The sequence below is a fragment of the Carassius carassius genome, chromosome 34, assembly GCF_963082965.1.
Source record: "Carassius carassius chromosome 34, fCarCar2.1, whole genome shotgun sequence".
Classification (NCBI taxonomy): Eukaryota; Metazoa; Chordata; class Actinopteri; order Cypriniformes; family Cyprinidae; genus Carassius; species Carassius carassius.
The window spans coordinates 24,672,615-24,694,599 of record NC_081788.1 but is presented as its reverse complement, the minus strand read 5'-3'; the positions used below and the strand labels follow the sequence as shown (position 1 = coordinate 24,694,599).

The 21,985-nt window shown below is 37.4% G+C and overlaps 1 protein-coding gene across 2 annotated transcripts in view; it reads right to left on the bottom strand.

Moving 5' to 3' along the window:
• The window catches only part of LOC132114826 (mediator of RNA polymerase II transcription subunit 27), a 71,782-nt gene that overhangs the window by 1,206 nt on the left and 48,591 nt on the right, over nt 1-21,985 (bottom strand). For both annotated transcript variants that reach the window (XR_009425367.1, XM_059523178.1), the window contains exons 5-7: nt 8,347-8,454; nt 3,233-3,274; nt 1,077-1,154 (exon numbers count right to left, since the gene is read on the bottom strand). Coding sequence is in view for 1 of the 2 variants with exons in the window: in XM_059523178.1 (XP_059379161.1) it covers nt 1,077-1,154; nt 3,233-3,274; nt 8,347-8,454 (228 nt within the window). In the remaining variant the exon portion in view is untranslated. The remainder of the gene's footprint in view (nt 1-1,076; nt 1,155-3,232; nt 3,275-8,346; nt 8,455-21,985) is intronic.

The following is a 21,985-nucleotide window of genomic DNA, read 5'->3' as shown; positions in this document are numbered from 1 at the left end:
TACCTGTCTATCTACTCATCTGTTAGTCCGTTTATCTATCTATTCATCCATTTATCAATCCTTTCTACCTGTCTGTCTATCTCCCCATCTGTCTGTCTATCCATCCATCCATCCATCCATTTATTTATCCATCCTATCTACCTGTCTGTCTATCTACCCATCTGTTTGTCCTTTTATCTATCTATTCATCCATTTATCCATCCTATCTACCGGTTTATCTACCCATCTGTCTGTTCATCCATCCATCCATCCATCCATCCATCCATCGGTCCATCCATTTATCCATCTTATCTACATTTCTGTCTATCTAACCATCTGTGTGTCCATCTATGCATTCATTTATCCATCCTATCTTCCTGTCTATCCATCTGTCTGTCGGTCCACCCATCTAACCTATCTACCTAAAAATACTTTTATAAAGCAAAAAGGAGCCTCAAGCTCTTATTTTTGAGAGTCTGAAGACTGGTGATGGGTTTTTTAGGTTCTAAATAAGCTGTCCTGGGGATGGCCTCAGAGTGTCATCATCATCATCAACTGTAGGGTTTAAATCCGTGTACAGGAGAAAGCCCACGATTCCAGCCACCATTCGAATAGCTCCACATTGATCTTACGGAGAAGTAATCAATCTCTCCTCTCTTTCTAAGTGTACAGCAGAGGTCGGCAAACTATTTAAAGACAGACCAGACTCAATGCTTAACATCACACACAAATATACAAGCAGCGATAAGGTTAACTTGTGAAGTTATTAAAGATTTCAAACACAAAGTCAACATTTATTTCTTCAGGGCGGAGTGTGATGCCATTTTATACATTTAGCACATGCTTTTATTCAAAGCTACGGTATTTACATAGCGCACTCAAGCTACCGATTCAGTATGTATGTTCCCTGGGAAACGAACCCTTGACCTTGATGATGTTTTTGTCATCATCTTTTGAATGGTCTTTCATGCATTCTTACAATGTGGAAAACCTCATTAAACAGCACCACACAGCCAAAAGCAGAAAGTAATAATTGCATGTAATAATTCTTGCACAATGTCATTGGAATTTTAAAAGCAATGTACCAATGTACCCACCATGAAGGAGCGAACTACAACATCAGGCATCTGGGGGAGCTGGTAATGCAGCAGGGCTGTGGTTGCATGATCAGTGACCTGAGAGAAAAAAAAGATCACTGAGAAACACAACAGAATGTGTACAGGGAATACACTAAAATATGACTGCCGACATTTACAAAACCAAAACAAAATATGAAGAACCAGTTAACAAAATTGGCATAAAGGCAAATCTATTTTATAGCCAGCAAGACATTTATTGTCTGTAATTGGGGAACTTAACTATAACTTATGCTTGTTTATCATTCTAATAGAAAAAATAATAATTAAAAAAAAAAAAGTGTACGAAAGTGTAGGATATGATTATGATTAGATTTTCTTTCAATATTTTGAGCATCGTGAACAAGTGAGTTTCTCTGCCTGCTACGCTATTTCTTGGCTAAAGGAAAATACAATGACATTTTTTTTAAATAGTAATTTTCCAAGACAACTACAAGACTCTCCAGGACATTTTACATTTCCTCTCATTTCAATGCATTTTACTGGATGTGTGGGAACCCTGTAACATATGTGCATTATTGTCTAAATCTAAAAATATTCTTAATTTTCTTTAAGCAAAATATATGTATTTTATATGTCTTTGCATACACGAGCACACATTTGAAGAAATCCTAATTAAAATCCATCTTCAGATCAATCCACCTACCTTTAGATTAACTCCTAAGTCCAATTTTGCAGAACACCACCATAACCTTATTACTTTCCCTAAAATCCCATTTTCCATCACTAACGTAATTACAGAAAGGGACTGAAAAATGACCCAGTTCAATCTCCCGTCATCATTTCATTAGACTGCCAATGCTGACCAAAGGCCTTATGGGAAACTGTCTGGTTAATACCTATCAATATTGATGCACCATGGGAAAAGAAAATCAAATGGTTACTACTATTGAAGTTTAAAAAGAAAAAGTGATGCTTTTTTACAAACACAAAAACTTCTGTGGGAAAACTGTTGGACAGCGGGGAAGAGTAAAGAACGATTAATTAAGTGAGCATGGAAAACGGGAACACAGAAGTGACACCTGGGAGGGGAAGATGAGAGGGGGCCCGTCCCTCCAGTTTGAGGCAGCCAGGGTTCAAGTTAGTGTTCGCAGCCAGAGATATAAAGAAATAAACAGGTCTGTGCTTTGATCAGCCCGTGCAGATGTGTGAAGCTCAGTTACAATGCGAGCGGGTTCTTGCAACCTCTTGCTTTAAGTTCCAGTGTAGCTCGTCATGCACGTTCTCTCTCCTTTGAAAGGAAAGCAAGTTTTTCTCCCTCTCTCTCTCTCTTTGAAAGGTGCATCAGCATTAGCAAGACTACATAGTTTAATCTGCCCCAGAGCAGACTGCTCTCTAATTCCAGCCTAATGAGATTCGGGGAGGGTGAAGAGAAGGCAACCGGAGTCCAGATGTTTAGGGGACTGTCAAATGGGGGCGAAGTGGCTCAGAGTGAAATTAAAAAACAAACAAACAAAAAAAAAAAAAACAGGGACAAATGATGTCTGAGGGATGAAAGGCAAGGACTAGCAGTGGAGAGGTGACAAGAAATGCTACCATCATTGAGAAAAAGAGATCTCATTAGGATTTCACGAACACAGGATTTTAATTGATTAATTTATTTATCACACGGCTCAAACTCAGTCTGATAATCAATGACAGGATCATTTGATTACTGTTACGAAATTTCCCACCGTATGATATGGGTAATGAGAAAGACATGCTCTGTTGATTAAACTGAATTTTGTACAACCAGTGCTGCAGAAAGGCCAGTATTATGATGTTTTAAAAATGTCAGTATCGACTTTTATTACTTAACAAGTAACTGAATTACTGAAATACTTCTCTTAAAGTTGACCACTGGATAGAAGGTTGGGAAACACATTTGGTGCTCACACTGACAAAAGTCAGTAGAGATGCACAAATCCTAATTTTTCATGACCAATTCAGTTTTTTTTATACAAGCAAATGGGCTGATTCTGATACTTCTGATTTGATAATATTTATTTTATTTTTGAAGGCAATCACTGCATTTCAATCACAATCCAAACAAAGATGCTGCACACATGAGCAGTTTCTTTGTGGCACAAAACAAAAACAGCCGAAGTTTGTTGTGATGCGTTTGCTGGTTTACTCACCTTTTGAAATGCCTGATAGTTGGACTTTGACCAGATGTCAAGCTAAAAAAAAGGACAGAAAAGTAAACCTCATGCGATGAATATAGATACTTATTCCCTGGTCACAAATTGATTCAAAATAACATGGTACCCAAATTTGACATTTATTGTGCCCAACCCTTCTTAAATTATTACGGCAACGTTCCATGAATCAATTTAACCTCTTAGTGAATGTCTTTCATCTGTGTAGACCTGGATGCTCCTGCGCTCCATACACTCCACTTTTTACATTCAAGAGTTGTTTAGTTCCATAAAGGATAAGAAAATTAAATAAAAATAAAAACTCGATAAAAAGTACCATGGTAGAGGTATTGTGTGTGACAAGCATGTTTGTTTTAACACACAATTCCATAAAACATTCAGCAAAAATAAAATAAAAAAGTTGTAGTGTTTTTAGATCCTCATATCGAATACTTTTTAAAATGAAATACAATGCAAATAAACAATTAAAGACAAGAAAAAACATGCTATTTGGGCCGAATTCTTCAGGATGATTTCTGGCTTCTGATTGATTTCTGTGGTTTAATTTTAAATAAGCAGTTTGCATTTTTAAAATCCAGAAAGAGTTCATCTCATTTTAACACTTCACTATCTTAAATCTATAATGAATTGGAATTAATGAATACATTTTTGTTTTTGAGGAGCTGTGTTGATGCATACTGTATCAACTGTTATTTTGCTTACAAGGATCATAGTGTGATCAGTCTGTGAGTGGTTTTAAAAGTGTTTCAGCATGCGTTGAGCTGCATGGATTCTCACTAAAGAACATGTCGTTGTATTTTCATCATGTGAGAAGTTGGAGTTGTAGGGGTGGTCTGCCTTTTGTCTGGTTACATTTGCCTCTGTTTTTTTTTTATTAAAATGTAATTAAATAAAGGCAGAGGCACTCATAAAATGCACAGAAATATTTGCAGGACTTAAACTTCTACACTTCATTTGAAAGTTTAAAGGTCAGTTCAGACAAGCCCTGCGTCTGATGCCAGGACTGTTGTTTGGGGGCGATAAACCCCATCACTAATCAACCTATTGAGTGAAGGTCATCAGAAGAGTTTTTAAAGACGACAACAAATCAAAATGTTCTCTGATTCTAATATCAAACAGGCTCGGTGTCAGCATTTATCAGAGAAATCCGACTCCATCTCCCCTGTCCTCAAACCCACCTCCACACACTGCTGCCATTTGAAGTAAAAAGAATGGCAGATCCCAAATTACCCAAGAGATGTCTGAGATAGTCTTTGAAGCCCTACTTTGATAGCATAGTTTCCCTTCTCCTACCTCTTCCTCTGTTTTTCTGTGCTTCTGTGCTTGGCGGTTCAGCCGGGCTTTTGCATGTAGTTTTGGTAAGCTATGTGGCATCATTTGAATTGTAAGGACCAGAGAAAGGGTTTAAAGAAAGAAGCCTGTCGATATTCTGCCCTGAATTGACACCTCGCACAGTCCCAAAAAAACCTATGAGGTTGATTACAGATAAAATAATAATAATAATAATAATAAAAATAAAAAAACATTGAGATGAACTGGAAAGAAAGCAAAGTTTTGGCAGAATTTTTCAATATGTGTTTCTGGTTGTTTGTGTGATTTCTGCTCAACCCAATGTTTAATTTTAAATAAGCAGTACATCTCATTTCAAAGCTCCATAATTTTAAATCTATAGTGAACTGGAATTAATTACTGTTTTGTTAACTTGTTTTTGAGGTGCTGAGTTTCCTTCCTGAAGATAAGCAGATATTTAAACTCAGAGTCTCAAAGTCTCAAAATTCAAATGAATCAAAGAATTGGAAGAGACGTGGATGAATGCACGTGCGTTGCCTGATCCAAAAATGCACATTTTAACCCCTACATGCACAAATTATGATAATTTTTAATACAAACTATAACATTTGTATTCACAAATATGTCTCTATTTGAACAAAATGCTGCACATTAATGTAATTCTTAACTCTGCAGACATCGGTTGAAAAGCATTTGTTTCAGTGTAGTGACGAACATTCGCAAATTTTTTTAATCGTGTACACGTTAATGAATTGCCCTGGGCCTTGTTCGTTAGTAGTTGTGTGTGTGTGGGACGTGAAATGCTGAAAACTGCGAAAATGAGGTCTCAAAATCCAAATGAACCGAACAAGATCGACTCAAACTAGACTTCAATTAATGCACGCGTGTCACCCGATCCACATATGCATGGATTCCTTTTTGCATAAGCAATTTATGATATATTAATGCAGAACAGAACATTTTTATTTGCAAACACATCTGTGTGGCGAGTGGGGCGGGGCCGAGGGACGTGGGAACAAGGAGGGAGGCCGGCAATGATTGGGAAATCAGTGACACCTGCGACCCACTGCCGGTCTCGAGTCCCACGTAGGAGATGGAAGGATATAAAACTGGAGCGACGACAGTGAAGGACGAGAGAGGATCAGGCCTGGGCTTTTAGTTGTGTTTTGGTTTTTATTTGAGCGCACCAGTCGTCCGTTAGGGGCTGGTGCGCTGTTTTGTGTTTATTTTGTGTTATTAAAATGTTATTTGATTGTCCGCCGGTTCCCGCCTCCTTCTTCCCGATGATTAGGAAGGTTTAATGCATTACAGTGGTGCCGAAGCCCGGGAGAAGGAGGGACGTGCTGCTGAAGATCCCTCGCCGCTGTGGTGAATCCGCGGTGCCACAGAGCAGGCGAGGAGGATGCCGCCATGGACGCTCGAGGCGGTGGGCTGGAGCGAGTTGCCGGGAACGGGCGGGCTCGCTGCCGACCGCCCACGATATGGAGGGGCGGCTGCCGTCCGTGAGGGAGCGGAGGAGTCGGCGCCGTTCGCCAGGGGGCCGGAGCCTGCTGCCTCCGTGAAGGTATCCGGAGGAGCAGGGAACGGGGGACTCCTGCCGGCTGCCCAAAACCGGAGGAGCCGTCGCCGTCCACCGGGCGGCGGAGGGGTGTCGTGCCGTCCGCCGAGGGCCGTCCAGTGCCACCGCCAGGCACCGCGGAGGAGATCGCCCAGCCGGTGGAGGACCGAGCAGCAGTGCGTCTGGGAACCGGATTTTTTTTTTTTCTCTCTCCCCTCTCTCGTCTCTGTCGCTCCTCCTTCCATCTCCTTTTCTCTCGCCTCGTCTGTCCTACCCCCAGGTTCCTGCAGGTCCCCGTGAGCGGTCCCCCCCGGAGGGAAGGGGGGGGGTAGAGCGCAGTCTCAAGGGTACCCCCCGGCCTGCGAGGGGCGATGGGGGTATGTGGTGAGTGGGGCGGGGCCGAGGGACGTGGGAACAGAAGGGAGGCCGGCAATGATTGGGAAATCAGTGACACCTGCGACCCACTGCCGGTCTCAAATCCCACGTAGGAGATGGAAGGATATAAAACTGGAGCGACGACAGTGAAGGACGAGAGAGGCCAGGCCTGGGCTTTTAGTTGTGTTTTGGTTTTTATTTGAGCGCACCAGTCGTCCGTGAGGGGCTGGTGCGCTGTTTTGTGTTTATTGTGTGTTATTAAAATGTTATTTGATTGTCCGCCGGTTCCCACCTCCTTCTTCCCGATGATTAGGAAGGTTTAATGCATTACAGTCTGTATATGTACAAATCGCTGCACAATCATTTAATCACGAATTAAATTGAAAGGCATTTGCTTGTTGATTGACAATTGATGTAGTACACCGATATTTTTGCATGCATCTATTGATAATTTTGAGTCTAATTTCATCCCATACATTACACCACTGAATATACATTTTTAGCCACAAATTGGATGTAATATTTTACTTATTGATAGTAAAAGTGATAATATACCTTGAAAAAAAAGTAATATGAGCTATAATCTCTTTGACTCATTACTTAATTAAACATTCATAACTTTGGGTAAAATGTAAAAAAATAAAAATTTCCACAATAAATATTTAAGATTGGTTTATGATTATGTAATTTATTTAGATGGTTAAAACACCAAAAATGCAATAATACTTTAAAGATGAATATACATATTTCAAGACAAAATGTTGCAAAAATAAATCCTAAATGCAAGGTAAAAAGTTTTAATATGCCCTCCATAAACAAGTCTTTTTTTTCAATAAAAGGTTTCCAATAAATATTTACCCAAAGGTGCCCGTAGATAATATTTATTGAACCACAATATCTTTATTAATTAATTACTATCAATTGTTTTTTGAAAGGTTGAGTTTCCTACTTAAAGATGAGCATATATTTAAATGCAAAACTATCCATATCAGTAATATGTATCATTATTATAAAATATCTACTTAGTCATTACTGACAAAACTTTATCAGAAAATAATTTATATTTATAATTTTTATCATAAATTTTTACTTTCAATTGCTATAAATGATCAAATTAAACACTTATTGACAACAGTTTGGCACACTATACTCTTCTGAAATGTTAGGGAAAAATTTTTATTTTTACAAAAATAGAATACAGTGTAAACTGGAAAGCATACAGTTCTCAGCATGCAAGTACTTCATTCCAAACATATTCCTCATCTTCCTTTCAGCAATTAACTAATCTGTTTTTACCGCCATAATGAGAGTGTTACAGATTTCCTGGTGCACGCATTGCTGTGTCTGTCAGTTTGAGCTTTTTAAATAAGCTGCAGAGGTTAATATGCAATTGCTCACCACACACGTTTGGATGCAGAGGCCCAGCGGCACAAAGCACCAGCCTGGCAAGCGGTTCAGAAGATTCACAATCGCTGCCATAATTAACTGTGATCAAGCATCTCCGCAGCTTTGATGGCCACCTCATATTAGTGTCACCAAAGAGTGTTCAAACAGTGCAGCTTTCACAGATCCGTACAGATCGCTTCAGAACGAATGAGAGGATGCTGCTCAACCTGACACAGGGGACGTGAGGATAGAGGCTATCGCATACGAACATGCTTTTCATGTTCAAGAGAGAGACAAACACATCATGTGAATTATTGAACAGCTGTGCTGAGACTTTTATCAATAGCTAAAATTTATCAATAGGGATTTCACATCCTTACCTAAGCCAGAAGTACTCAAGCTAATTTTTAATGTTCAACTTGAAAATGGCCAAAAGATGAGTTTTAAACTAGATTTGAACATGTAAAGAAATGAAATGTTTTACCTTTCCGTCCTCTGAGTATACATTCTCATGATAACCTCTGACAATCGTGCGGTCAATAAAAAGGCTCCTCATGACCACAATGGCTTTCAAAACCTTCCCCAGGGTGACCTGGAAAGAAAAAAGACAACAGAAGACAGGTTGAGTGGATGATATTTGAGCATTTCTTAAACTATGGCCACTTTGGAATCGTGACTAATGAACGTGATATTGCGTAGCTTGTCAGTGATCTATGGCTCTATTAAATGCCGCTCCATTTGAAAGCAGGTTATGGCGATTTAGCGATATATCACCCAGCCCTATTCGAAACCATTTTTCTTAAGTTATTAATTTTGTTGTGTTATGTCTGATAATATTCCGTGGTGGAAATTACATTTTAAATAAAATTGCCACCTAATTTTTCTTGCTACGGAAAATGTATAGCTAGACTGTATGTAAATTAATACACACAATTAAATAATATTTTCACATTTTTAGATTTAACAAAATTACAGCTTGTCTGAAAATTACTAATTTAAAAGTAAAAATATTTGTATTTATTGAAAAAAAAAAATATATTAAAAAATATTTAAAAAATATATGTGATTTTTTAATTTTTATCCTTTGTTAAATATTTAAATTACATTTTACAATAAATACTGAAATACTTAAATTATTTCATCCTTTGTTATTGACAAAAATTACAGTTACATTTTTATGATTTAAATATTTTAAGACTGAAAATATGCATAAAATATGCATAAATATATGCATAAAAATACACAAAATTTGCACAAATAAATGATAGTCATGGTAAAAAGTTTTATTATGACCTTTAAAAACAAAATGTTAACAGTTTGTTTGTTTTAATAGAATTGTACATTTGGGACACAAAAGTGCCCATTACATCTTTATTTTACAGTTGAATTGTGAATCAAAAACAGCTGGTTCGACCAATTTCTCTCAATTACTAAAACATACAGCGCAAAACTCATCTTTTCCGAGAAAGTTTTTTCCTTCATGCCAAAGAAAGTTCACACTTCAGTCTGAAACCATCTGCTGTCAGGAGGGGTTTCCTTTGAGTCTTTTGGCTTAAGATGGGTCTAATCTGAGGCAAAGGAGGAAATCCCAGTACAATATTCTTAAATCCTCACATTCACTTAGGTTTCACTCTACACACACACGACAGATACAGTACAACATGGACAGGAAGAGGGGTGAGGATCTCTAAAACAACCCCTCGATATTTGCCAAAGCCGTTCAAACATCAAAACCGTCCCGCGAACAAAACAGCAGTTTTGCCTGAGCTCCACTTGCTGAATAATTTATGTAAGGGATGCTGAGTAAGCTTGGGCCAGGTCTGAATGCTGGCAGGTTGGTGACGGTTCTTTTTGTGGTCCCTCTGAGGTTTTCAGAAGCCGCTAGATTTGACCCCACCACTGACTGTGAAGGGGAACACGCTCAGGTGGTCTGAAAAACGACGACCAGCGTGATAAAGGTCGGCTAAAATAACACCCGAGTGACAAAGTTAGACATGAAAAGAAACTAAGAATCAGAAGAAATGAAATATCAGTTCATTTGAGTTTCAGAGGGGAGTTTTCAGGTTCCCCTGAGCTCAAGTTTTTATAAATGCCAAAGCAATAATGCAATATGGAGGGGACAGCTATTATATAAAGGGATTTTAGTTTGGCAGAGCTGAATGTACTTTCGTCAAGTCTTATTTCAGTTAGATGCCAAGTGTTTTAAGTTATTCATCAAATATTAATACTTTATATTATATAAGCTTTATTTCAACTAACAAAAAAGATTTTTAATAGTTTTAGTTACGATAACAACACTGTTAAAACACACAGTTGCAAGTCAACATCATATTATGATGTTATACTCATAAGGGTTTGGAACAACATGAGCAAGTGAAATTTTTATTTTTTTTGTAAAATATCCCTATAAGACCACCAAGTCTCCTTCATTCACCCAACATCAATACAGATATCTAGCATATGATACACTGACAAGTTCATACACACAAATACACACAAAACCTTCAAAAAAATCAACATTGGGGAAAAAAGAAACTCTGCAGACATGATCAATCATGTCAGGATCCAGCAGAAATACCCATTCGGACGCGTTCATACTCTGTGAGCCCTCACAACACATGTTTTTCTCACTTTTAGGTTTGCTTATTAAATTCATGTCTGTCAGAGAAGCTGAACGCCTGGCCTCTGCCCGGAGCCGCTTGCGCTGGGAGCCGACACCAGCACTCACAGCCTGAATCCATTACCCCTGACAGCCTTTAAAGTCATAGTTCTCCCAAATGCAAATTGAAATATTATTTTTCTTGCCAGAAAGGCAACTTGGATGCCCAAAGATGAAAGCAGTTATTTTTGTTCAACTATAACAGCTGCCTTATAAACGTGCATTTATATATATATTTTAGATAAAATAAAAATGTAACTTAAAAAAAATTCTTGAATCTAAAACAGCAAAATAAATAATATCCAAATAAAAAAAAATAGCATTTGGAAACATTATGATTCTTTTGGAGTGACTAAAATAAATGTAAATTCTAGCGTAAGTTTTAGCTAAATATACATTTTTCAGAAAGAAAAAAAAATCTGAGAACATGAGGTCCAACAGAGGTGATATGTCAAAAAAAAAACAAAAAAAAAAACATTTAAATAAAATGCAAACTCAAATAAAACAAACAAAAATGTACATGTTTATAAAATAGGTTTTTAGATTCTAATAGAGTGAATTTGTCTTCTGGTCTTTCTTCTCCTTTCATGAGTGCCCTGCTGAGTTCTGCAGCAATAAAACCTCTGATCACCAGCCGGTGGAGGCACAGAACTTCACACTCATTTTTTCCCCCACATGCTAAGTATCTTTTTCTTTTTGTCTTGTTTCACTACAAAAATGATTTCTAAAAGGAACAGAATTATAGAGGCTGTGGAAAAAGGAAACCACACATTAAAAAACAACATATGCAGCTATTGTTTTCATATTACCTGCTTGTCAAACAATGACATTCACTGCTTATTATTTAATATATAATTCTATACATTTTCTGTGAATCAGATTATGTCAGAAATAAAGCAGACTTGACTTGATTACTGGATTTTATATCTGTATTCTTGCACCAAACTTAAAATTGTAATTTATGATTAAACTATTTTGTTTTGCAAGGAGAAGCAAAGCTGATCTCCATCGCTCGCAAAACAAAAAACCATGATCCCTCTAAGCAGGATTTCAGGATTTGATCAAAGGCCTTCGACTAAACCGCACTTCTTCAGCGGGGTTAATATATCCCAGCGTCCTAAAACACACCACTGACGCGTGAATCACTGACACAAGACTTATTAAAAAGAAATCAACCTCAAAAAGGCGTGACTTGCACTCATCAAATCTGAACTTTTCAGCACAAGAGAATTTGCAAATAGTAACTCGCCAGTGTGACTCAAGCAATTTCTCATGAAATAAAGAAAACAAAAAAGGCAGAAACCCTCGCTGTAATTCAAGTTGTGAAGCCAGTTAGTAGCATCAATAGCTATTTCTAGACACAATTTTCAGCTATAAGCTATTGGAAAAGTACATTTCTGGCCTAGGGCCAGGGCAACATAAATACTAGAACGAAAAGATGTTGACTTTGAGTGTGGTACACGTCAGGGCATCCTGGAAAGGTTCATTAGCTGATCTTAAGTGCATCCCCGACCGACTGGATCGCAATGGCGGCAGATGGTATTTTTTATTTGGAGTGAGAGTGGGCCGCGGAGAGGGAGGGGAAAGTGGCAAAAACTGTGAGATTGGACAAAAAAGAAACAGTTTCTAAGCAACAAGTGAGATTTCAAATCAGCTGCGAACAAGGAAGGAAAGAAGCCAGGCGAGAACATGGCCAAGCGTCCTGCTCCCTATGATCTTTCCTTTGAGAAAAATGGATCCTCATTCAAGTTGCTTGAGACTAAAATAAGTTTCATGTTCAGCCGTACTGTCCTACTGTACAGTCGTGGCCAAAAGTTTTGAGAATTACATAAATATTAGTTTTCAAAAAGTTTGCTGCTAAACTGCTTTTAGATCTTTGTTTCAGTTGTTTCTGTGATGTACTGAAATATAATTACAAGCACTTCATACGTTTCAAAGGCTTTTATCAACAATTACATGACATTTATGCAAAGAGTCAGTATTTGCAGTGTTGGCCCTTCTTTTTCAGGACCTCTGCAATTCGACTGGGCATGCTCTCAATCAACTTCTGGGCCAAATCCTGACTGATAGCAACCCATTCTATCATAATCACTTCTTGGAGTTTGTCAGAATTAGTGGGTTTTTGTTTGTCCACCCGCCTCTTGAGGATTGACCACAAGTTCTCAATGGGATTAAGATCTGGGGAGTTTCCAGGCCATGGACCCAAAATTTCAACATTCTGGTCCCCGAGCCACTTAGTTATCACTTTTGCCTTACGGCACGGTGCTCCATCGTGCTGGAAAATGCATTGTTCTTCACCAAACTGTTGTTGGATTGTTGGAAGAAGTTGCTGTTGGAGTGGTTTTGGTACCATTCTTTATTCATGGCTGTGTTTTTGGGCAGAATTGTGAGTGAGCCCACTCCCTTGGATGAGAAGCAACCCCACACATGAATGGTGTCAGGATGCTTTACTGTTGGCATGACACAGGACTGATGGTAGCGCTCACCTTTTCTTCTCCGGACAAGCCTTTTTCCAGATGCCCCAAACAATCGGAAAGGGGCTTCATTGGAGAATATGACTTTGCCCCAGTCCTCAGCAGTCCATTCACTATACTTTCTGCAGAAGATCAATCTGTCCCTGATGTTTTTTTTGGAGAGAAGTGGCTTATTTGCTGCCCTTCTTGACACCAGGCCATCTTCCAAAAGTCTTCACCTCACTGTGCGTGCAGATGCGCTCACACCTGCCTGCTGCCATTCCTGAGCAAGCTCTGCACTGGTGGCACTCCGATCCCGCAGCTGAATCCTCTTTAGGAGACGATCCTGGCGCTTGCTGGACTTTCTTGGATGCCCTGAAGCCTTCTTTACAAGAATTGAACCTCTTTCCTTTAAGTTCTTGATGATTATTCGTTAATGCATGTGTTGTGAGGATTTGCAGCGTTTCACTATATGCATGTGTTGTGTTGATTTGCAGCGCGTTTCGTTATATGCATGTGTTGTGATGATTTGCAGCGTTTCTTTATATGCATGTGTTGTGAAGGATTTGCAGCGCGTTTCGTTTATGCATGTGTTGTGATGATTTGCAGCGTTTCTTTATATGCATGTGTTGTGATGATTTGCAGCGCGTTTCGTTAAATGCATGTATTGTGATGATTTGCAGCGCGTTTCGTTAAATGCATGTGTTGCGATGATTTGCAGCGCGTTTCGTTATATGCATGTGTTGTGATGATTTGCAGCGCGTTTCGTTATATGCATGTGTTGTGATGATTTGCAGCGTTTCGTTATATGCATGTGTTGTGATGATTTGCAGCGCGTTTCGTTATATGCATGTGTTGTGATGATTTGCAGCGTGTTTCGTTATATGCATGTGTTGTGATGATTTGCAACACTTTTGTTGTCAAACTGATGATGTTTTTTCAATTTGCATGTGTTTTCTTAAGTTGCAGCATGTTGCATTTTTATGCAATGCAATATGTAATGATGGCTGCACGCGTTTCTTTGCAGGTCACCATGGTTAAACGTGCAGTATGGAATTTTTGGCCACCAGGGGTCACTCAATCAAAATAATAATATGAGACGTACTTTGATGACGTCGGGAAAGAGCGTAGGCTCATGGGAGTTGTTGTTCATTGGAACACGTGCTCTGTCGCTCCCCACATTCCTCACTCATTTTAACTGGGGCCGGCGACACACTGGATGCGTGGCGCAAGCGTCTCAGCTGCGTGGCGTGTCAGTTTTTAATTCGGCTCCCATGTTAATAGGTTAGAGCTTGCAGACTGCCTGCGTGAGATGCGTGTCTCAGAAAACGTGTGCATGCTAGAAATAGAACCGACGCCTATTTTTCACGCGACACGCACGCGTGTTGGAAGTGTTTCCAGGCAAAATATAACAGGAAAATATGTTTATATGTAATTTTGTACACAAATACATTTTGATGTTTGAAAGTCTATAGGTTGACAAATTCAGATACAAATGTAATTTAAAAAATAAATAAATAATTATCGATTTTCAAATATTGCACCTGTCAAACATAGTCTATTTTGCCGTCAATACTGTTGACGGTGTCCTTTATCAGTAGGCTTTATATTTATGTTCAACATGAAGTATAGATATTGTTGTCATGAAGACAAGAGCCTGGTCTGTCAGCGGTCTCCCTCTATGTCACCTACAGCAGCAGCAGAGACGCCACGCAGCCAGTGTGTCACCGGCCTTAGTATTTTGACAATCACGTATTTTCGAACGGAGAGATATATGAATTATCAGACCCCTATCAAATCAATATTCCATCTAGCTAGTAGTAATATGTTAAAAAAACACGGTTGCCTTTCGTTAATAATTATAATTAGGCTACGTTTATACTATGATATCGAACAAGATAGTGAACTGCATTTGAAGCTACTTTATCCAGCTAGATATTTTTTGCGTCGACATCATCGATGACATCGACGCGTTGTCCCAGCCCTAATATAAATATAAAATATAATAGTCTCGATCAAGGCTAGCTACTACTTTTTCTTCTTCGTCTCGTCTTTGCTTCTGTTCACCTTTGTATTTGGCGGTTCCGCAGGAAGTTAGATAAACTAGAGGGGTCAAAGTTTATATGACGCCATAGACGGGCGACAAAACGGAAATAAAGAAACGTGCCATGTCTTCTAATTAAACTATAATTTTCTCCGGATTTGAAAGTTCGTGGAAACTGTCGGGATAATGTAAGTACACAACAAAAAAATATATATAACAGATATAGTGATATCTGCTATTTTTAAAGCAGAAAAATTACATATTGCGCCTTTAACAATGGAAGAACAATGATTTCAAGCATCACCTTCCTTTTAACATGTCAAGTCTGCCATTCTAACCCAATCAGCCTGACATAATGATCTCCAGCCTTGTGCTCGTCAACATTCTCACCTGAGTTAAGACGATTACTGAAATTATCTCAGCAGGTCCTTTAATGACAGCAATGAAATGCAGTGGAAAGGTTTTTTTGGGATTAAGTAAATTTTCATGGCAAAGAAGGACTATGCAATTCATCTGATCACTCTTCATAACATTCTGGAGTATATGCAAATTGCTATTATAAAAACTTAAGCAGCAACTTTTCCAATTTCCAATATTTATGTAAATCTCAAAACTTTTGGCCACGACTGTATGCTTTTCAGCTCATTTCTACAACACGACTGTATTCACTTTGGCAGACCTGGGGGAAATAATACACCTTTTACATCATTGAATTAATGAATGAATGATGCATTTATATAGTGCCTTATTGTGTATTGTTGTACACCCAAAGCGCTTTTACAATCATGTGGGGGTCTCATCAGGCATTAGCATGCGTTTTGTATCAGACACTATCTGGATATTCTATAGTTTTTTCATCCAATCGCACATTATTGTGCATAATGGGGAAATGTATATATATATATATATATATATATATATATATATATATAAACTAAACCAAAAAAAAATAATAAAGAAATCACTGCAAAAACAAACAAAAAATAAAATAAAATGAGAATGACGAGAATGGCCTCCCAAAAAACCCAATCTAAATAAACATACATGCAAACAAATTAGTTCTAGAATAAGTTTTAGCTAATTATAAATATATTCTGAATAAAATAAAATGTGAGAAACATTTTAAGGTGACAGATTAATAATAAAAACAAATGAAAATAAAATATTATTTGGAAATGCTAATATTATTTGAAAGTGCTTACTAAAATGTTTCTGTCATTTAATGAATTTGTAAAAATGACACAAAAAAATTGCATATATTAAAATGTGTGTATGTGTATTTATAGAGTATTTTTAACCTGTTAGCCAGCACCCCCCATTATGGGACTCACAGCTGAAAGTGCTCTACCTAACTTATAATTGTAATAGTTTCCTACTTCACTGTGTTGGTATACAGATACAGATGGTAATAACACAAACGTGCCAAAGTAAATAATCCACTCTCTCTATTCATATAGACACGTTCACTTTGATACCCGTGATCATACAGTAATAGCGGGCTGATTTGGGCTGATTTGCACTCAAACAGATGGTAATCATGCAGATACATTCACATTCAACAAAACACACTCTCACATATATAAAAACTATTGAAAAATAAAATAAAAAGAAAAGGGCGATCGCTGTAAGTTCCGCCTCCATCAGCTGACAGGTGCGTCAGAGCGCGTCACGAGGGAGCACCAAAATTCAAATAAACTTTTTTTCCAAAATAAAATCTTTCGCCTATCTTTCATTCATTCTTTTTTTCGGTGGATCGCCTCATTCTGTTTGTGACACTGTACGCTGCAAAACCATGCCGTTTTTTTACTACCAAGACGCAGTTTCCTTCCGTGAGTTATTCCATAACGGACACAAACAGTTCTGTCGCTGAAGAACTGAAACGTAAACAAAGGAATTATGATCCATATTACAACGTTATTGCTTCATTGGACTAAACGTGCTTCATGAGATGTCGTTCAGTGGACCCTTACCTTTCTAACTAAACCGGGATTTACAGCTGTGGATGTGTTTATGACTCATTATTACAACCGATCTGGTATGTACAGCGTTTCCATTGTTCATGTTTGTATGTGTACTGCTTACACAAATGTAGCAAATACAGTCTTTATAAGCTTTCCTTCTGTCGTCGATGCTTGAGGCTTAGATCTTTATAATGATACATAGATTTTCAAGATTAAATTTGTCCCGTTTCATTTAATCTATTCATAAACACTGACACGTGCAAGTTGAGGGGTGTTCAGGACGAGGACCTCTTTGTGCTGGCTAAGAGGTTAAAGATATATTTTTATAAGCGATCAGAAGTGAAGAAAAGCAGCAAAAACAGCTATATTTGCAGTGCTCCTGCAAATATAAACCAGGACAGAGACGTGAGGCAGGTTTTGGGGAGATGAATGTGAGATTCCAAGTGTAGTCCAGTGGAAAACTCATGGGATATTGTTCATTAAAACGGATGACCAGATCCCAAAAGAGAATCGCATGTTGCCTTTTTCACATTGCGAGAGATGAATAAAAAGAAAAAAGAAGCTGCATCACAAATAGAGCATGATGGAAAGTTAACAACTCTGATAATTACTCTTTTATATAGATAAATGTGGTCAGAATTAATGTTATCATATGCGATACACTTGTGATCCGATCCCATGTTAATGGCAGGTGTAAAGTTGGCATCTCTTCTTATACTTAACAGGGTTGTCGCTGCACTCCAAATAGAACCGGGGGGAGCTGTTTTTAGTGAAAAATGTCAGTTTGACAGATTTTGAGGTGCACAAATTGCACTATTTTGACAATCCTAGAAATCTGAATGCTATTGCAGCTGAGGTCTCTGAGAGTGTCCACCTCATTACAGAAGGTCCTCACTGCAGAACACAAGATCCAGGGGGCGAGGTTGGACCTAGATCCAACTCCTCCCACTTTATAAACCGTGTTCTACCGGAAGAAGCTGCATAACGTTACATGTTCGTGAAGTTGCAGCCCTTAATCACCAACATTTGCTCTTATTAATGTAAGTCTAGATTAATATTAGTTGAGATAGATTCATTATGTAGTGTATGTCTGTAAGTAATGATCACAGTTAAATATATGTCAACGTTTAGACTGTGTACATACTATTTGATAGCGCCATGACATGTTTAAGAAATGTTAACTTTAAAAGTACTAACAGTTAACTAGATAACAGCTAGCGCGCACATGTAAAGCTACAGGTGGACTGTTGTTGGCAAGGTAGTTTACACGCTAGCCAGGCTATGCTAACTTGGCAAGAAATACCATTTTAAATACATTTAACGTTGACCATAGATGCACAGAACAGTGTTGCGATGTGAGAAGATTGCCCTTCAGAGATGCCATGCTGTTGCTCTAATTATCATTGTCTGTGTTCAAACCCACCATGGAGCTTCATGTGGTGGCCATGTCTGCAACCACTTATCTTTGGCAGTGCAGCATGAAGGTAGGTTGGCATTTTTTTCTTTTTTTTTGGTATTCTTATTATTTTGCTGACGTTAACAGTTGCTCATTAGCCTAATTTGTTTAATGTAAGCCTCATAGTATTGTAAGACTTGAACAATACAATAATGTATTGTTGACCTCTTTTAACATGCATCTTTCATTAGCCTTTGTCATAAGTCCTACACAGAATTTTCTTATCAATAATTGTCATAATTCAAATAATGCATTAATTTGTTAATTTAACCAGTTCTATCATGCTTATGTTTATTTTTTCATTTTCAGAATTCCTTATTGTCAAGTGCAACTTGCAGTGTAGAGAACAGACATTTTCACTGTTATAATTGCCAAACACAGTTACTGTATAAGGAAAGTCAATTCGTGAGTGCTGGCTGAACTTAATTTTAAAATGCATTAGCCATAAAAGGTGAGAACCAGATTTGCAAAACCATGCTGTCTTTCCAAAGTTTTAACTTTCTTCGTTTTATTTCTGACACCATTTACTGTGTTATAGGGAAGCCTCAAGACTCAAGAAGGACCAAGTGAACTACATGAATGGTTGTCTCAAGGATCATGGGATTCTTGTGGTATAATGTCTGAGTCACTAGCAATTGTACATTTTAGAAATTTTAACTCTCAGCCAGTGTTGGGTGAGTTACTCTAAAAAAAAAAATGTAATTAATTACTAGTTACTAATTACATTAGTGTAGGTTACTGTACAAATGACTCTCTCCAAAAAGTACTCAATTTCTTATTACTAATTACTTTCTAAATCCTATATCAACCTTGACAAGTTAATGATACAAAGATAGACATGAAATGTTTCTTTTAACTGTTTCAAGTAACTATATAAATTATTCTGTTCACACTTTAGATTAGGGTCCAATTCTCACCATTTACTATTTTTCCACAATGTACTCCTAATTATTGCTTAGTAATACGTAGTAACGTAGTTAAGTTTAAGAATCGGTTAGGATTAAGTATTTAGAATAAGGTTTTGAAGAATAAGACATTAATATGTGCTTTTTAAGTAATAATAAACAGGCAATATCCCAGCATTATTCATGATAATACACAACTAGTTTATTGTGAAAATTAGACAAAGTATTTAAAGTTAGAAGGGTACATAAAAAGCATGAATTTTAATGTTAGACTTTAAATGCTGATGTTAAATCCACTATTTAATTGTGTATAAATGTTCTGCAGTCTATACACAGTATTAGTTCAATTACATATGAAGTAACTTATTAAATTACAGTAACTATTTACTTAGTAACTAGTTACACCCAACACTGCTCTCAGCATACTGGTCTTTGTATTCCTTCTACAGGGAGTATGTGGTTTTTATACAATCTTGAATTCACCTGTGTCCCGATCACCCTGTTATTTACTTCACAATGAAAACAGACGGGCCATTATTCCTTTTTATTATATATATATTTTTATATATAACCCACTACAAACATGTATGCCCAGAACAAAGACAAAATCTTCATATTTCTCCTTTTTGTTTGCTTACAGTTGCCAGCATCTGTAAAAACATTTTTATCAATGTTGTTCTCCAGGAAAGTGACGAGGCTATTCTGACACTGGCCCTTGTGTGCACTCGCTTAAGAGATCTTGTGACGGGGGAAGCCTTAAGAAGATGAGCCCATTTCCTTTGGCTTGACAGTAAGTGTTTCCTTGTAGTTTTTGCATAACTTTTTACGTATTTTAAAAAAATTCTTATGTTATTTTCTTGAACAGCTGGTTAATGAATTCCAGCCTTGTGAATTTTTGAATGTGTGTACTTTTACATGTCTACAGGTGTCACAAATTGGAGTGCTTTCTTTTCATACTACAAGGCAGAGTTCTACAAAATGTACAGACTGGAAACTTATATGCAGTGTGGAGACATATTCAAAAATTGTATTCCATGTATTCAGTGTTAGTTGTTGCCATGTGGTGTTTTGCCTTCAATGATGAATTAAAACATTACAAAAATAATTAACATTGGAATATTTATTTTTTTCTTTCTTTGCTAAACCTGTAGGATATGTAGGTCGAGGAAGAAGGGAACTCGACACCCACCCAGGCTTCTGCAGCGAGTTCTGCCAAATCTGTGCTGACCTTCTTTGAGTGTTGTGTGCATGCAAATGAAAATATAAAAATATTTGGTACTTGCCCATAATTATGTGCGCCCGACTACAGTGTTTGCAACTAAGCATTTAAAGCGTTATTAAATAAAAAAATTCTTAGCAAGTTTATTTTTCCGTCAAAAGAATAACTTTACTTACGACTCAATGCGGAAAGTATGACGTGAATATGTATGACGTTAATCTGCCATATGTCCAATCTAAATGCAGTGGGACGAGATCCAACTCCGCCCCCTGGATGTAGATCCAACTCCGCCCCCTGGATCTTGTGTTCTGCAGTGAGGGGCTACTGCCTCATTAGCGCAGCTTACTGTACCATCAAGCAATGAGGAACAAGCTGACACACCATAATGCCCCCGAGTGCAAAGAGGGGTGTTTTCCAATCGCCTCTTCCACTATTCTGACCTCTCCACCTCAGGCCACTTCTGTCCTCATCAGCACAAAAGAGAAAGTATGGAACAAGAAGGGAAGTAGCCAGAGCGTCACATGGACTAGCAGCTAGCGCATGCATTATGACACACTGAACTATGGCTGGCTCAACAAACAACAGCTCCTGTATCACCCTGACCTAGACAGTTTATAAAATAAATTAAAATACTAATTCTATACAATTTTATTACACTACAATTTCAAAGTTTGGTTCTTAAGACTTTTAAATGTTTTTAATAGTCTATTATGCTCACCAAAGTTGCATTTATTTGATCAAAATAGTAAAAACCGTAATATTGCAAAATATTATTATCTAAAATAAATTTGAATATATTTAAAAATGTTATTTATTCCTGATGTCAAAGCTGAATTTTCAGCATCATTACTCCATACTTCAGTGGCACAGGATCCTTCAGAAATCATTTTAATATGCTGATTTGCTGCTCAAGAAATATTTCTCATTATTATCAATGTTAAAAACGGTGTTTATATTTTTGTGGAAACTGGTATTTTTTCAGGATTCTTTGACTAATAGAAAGTTAAAAAATATAATATTTAACATTATTTTCCAACATTACAAATGTCTATACTGTCATCTTCTATCCATTTAATATGACCTACTAACTAGAACTATTCACTTCTTTCCAAAAAACAATCTTACTGACCCCAAACCTTTTAATGGTACTGTATATTCATCAATTATGCAGTTTAGCGGTCAAAAATAGTAGGGCTGCACGATTATGACAAAAATTATGATTGTCGATTATTGCTTTAATTGTAATTGCGATTATTAATTATGATTATCACAATTTTCATTGAATGATGTTTATACCATTGTTTGATGCAACTACATGCCATATTTTTATATGAAATAAACAAGCTGAAAACAATAACTGATTTTTTTTTGTGATTTTCTATAGTATTAAGCCTCAAATGTCAAATGTACATCAGATTGTTTTCTT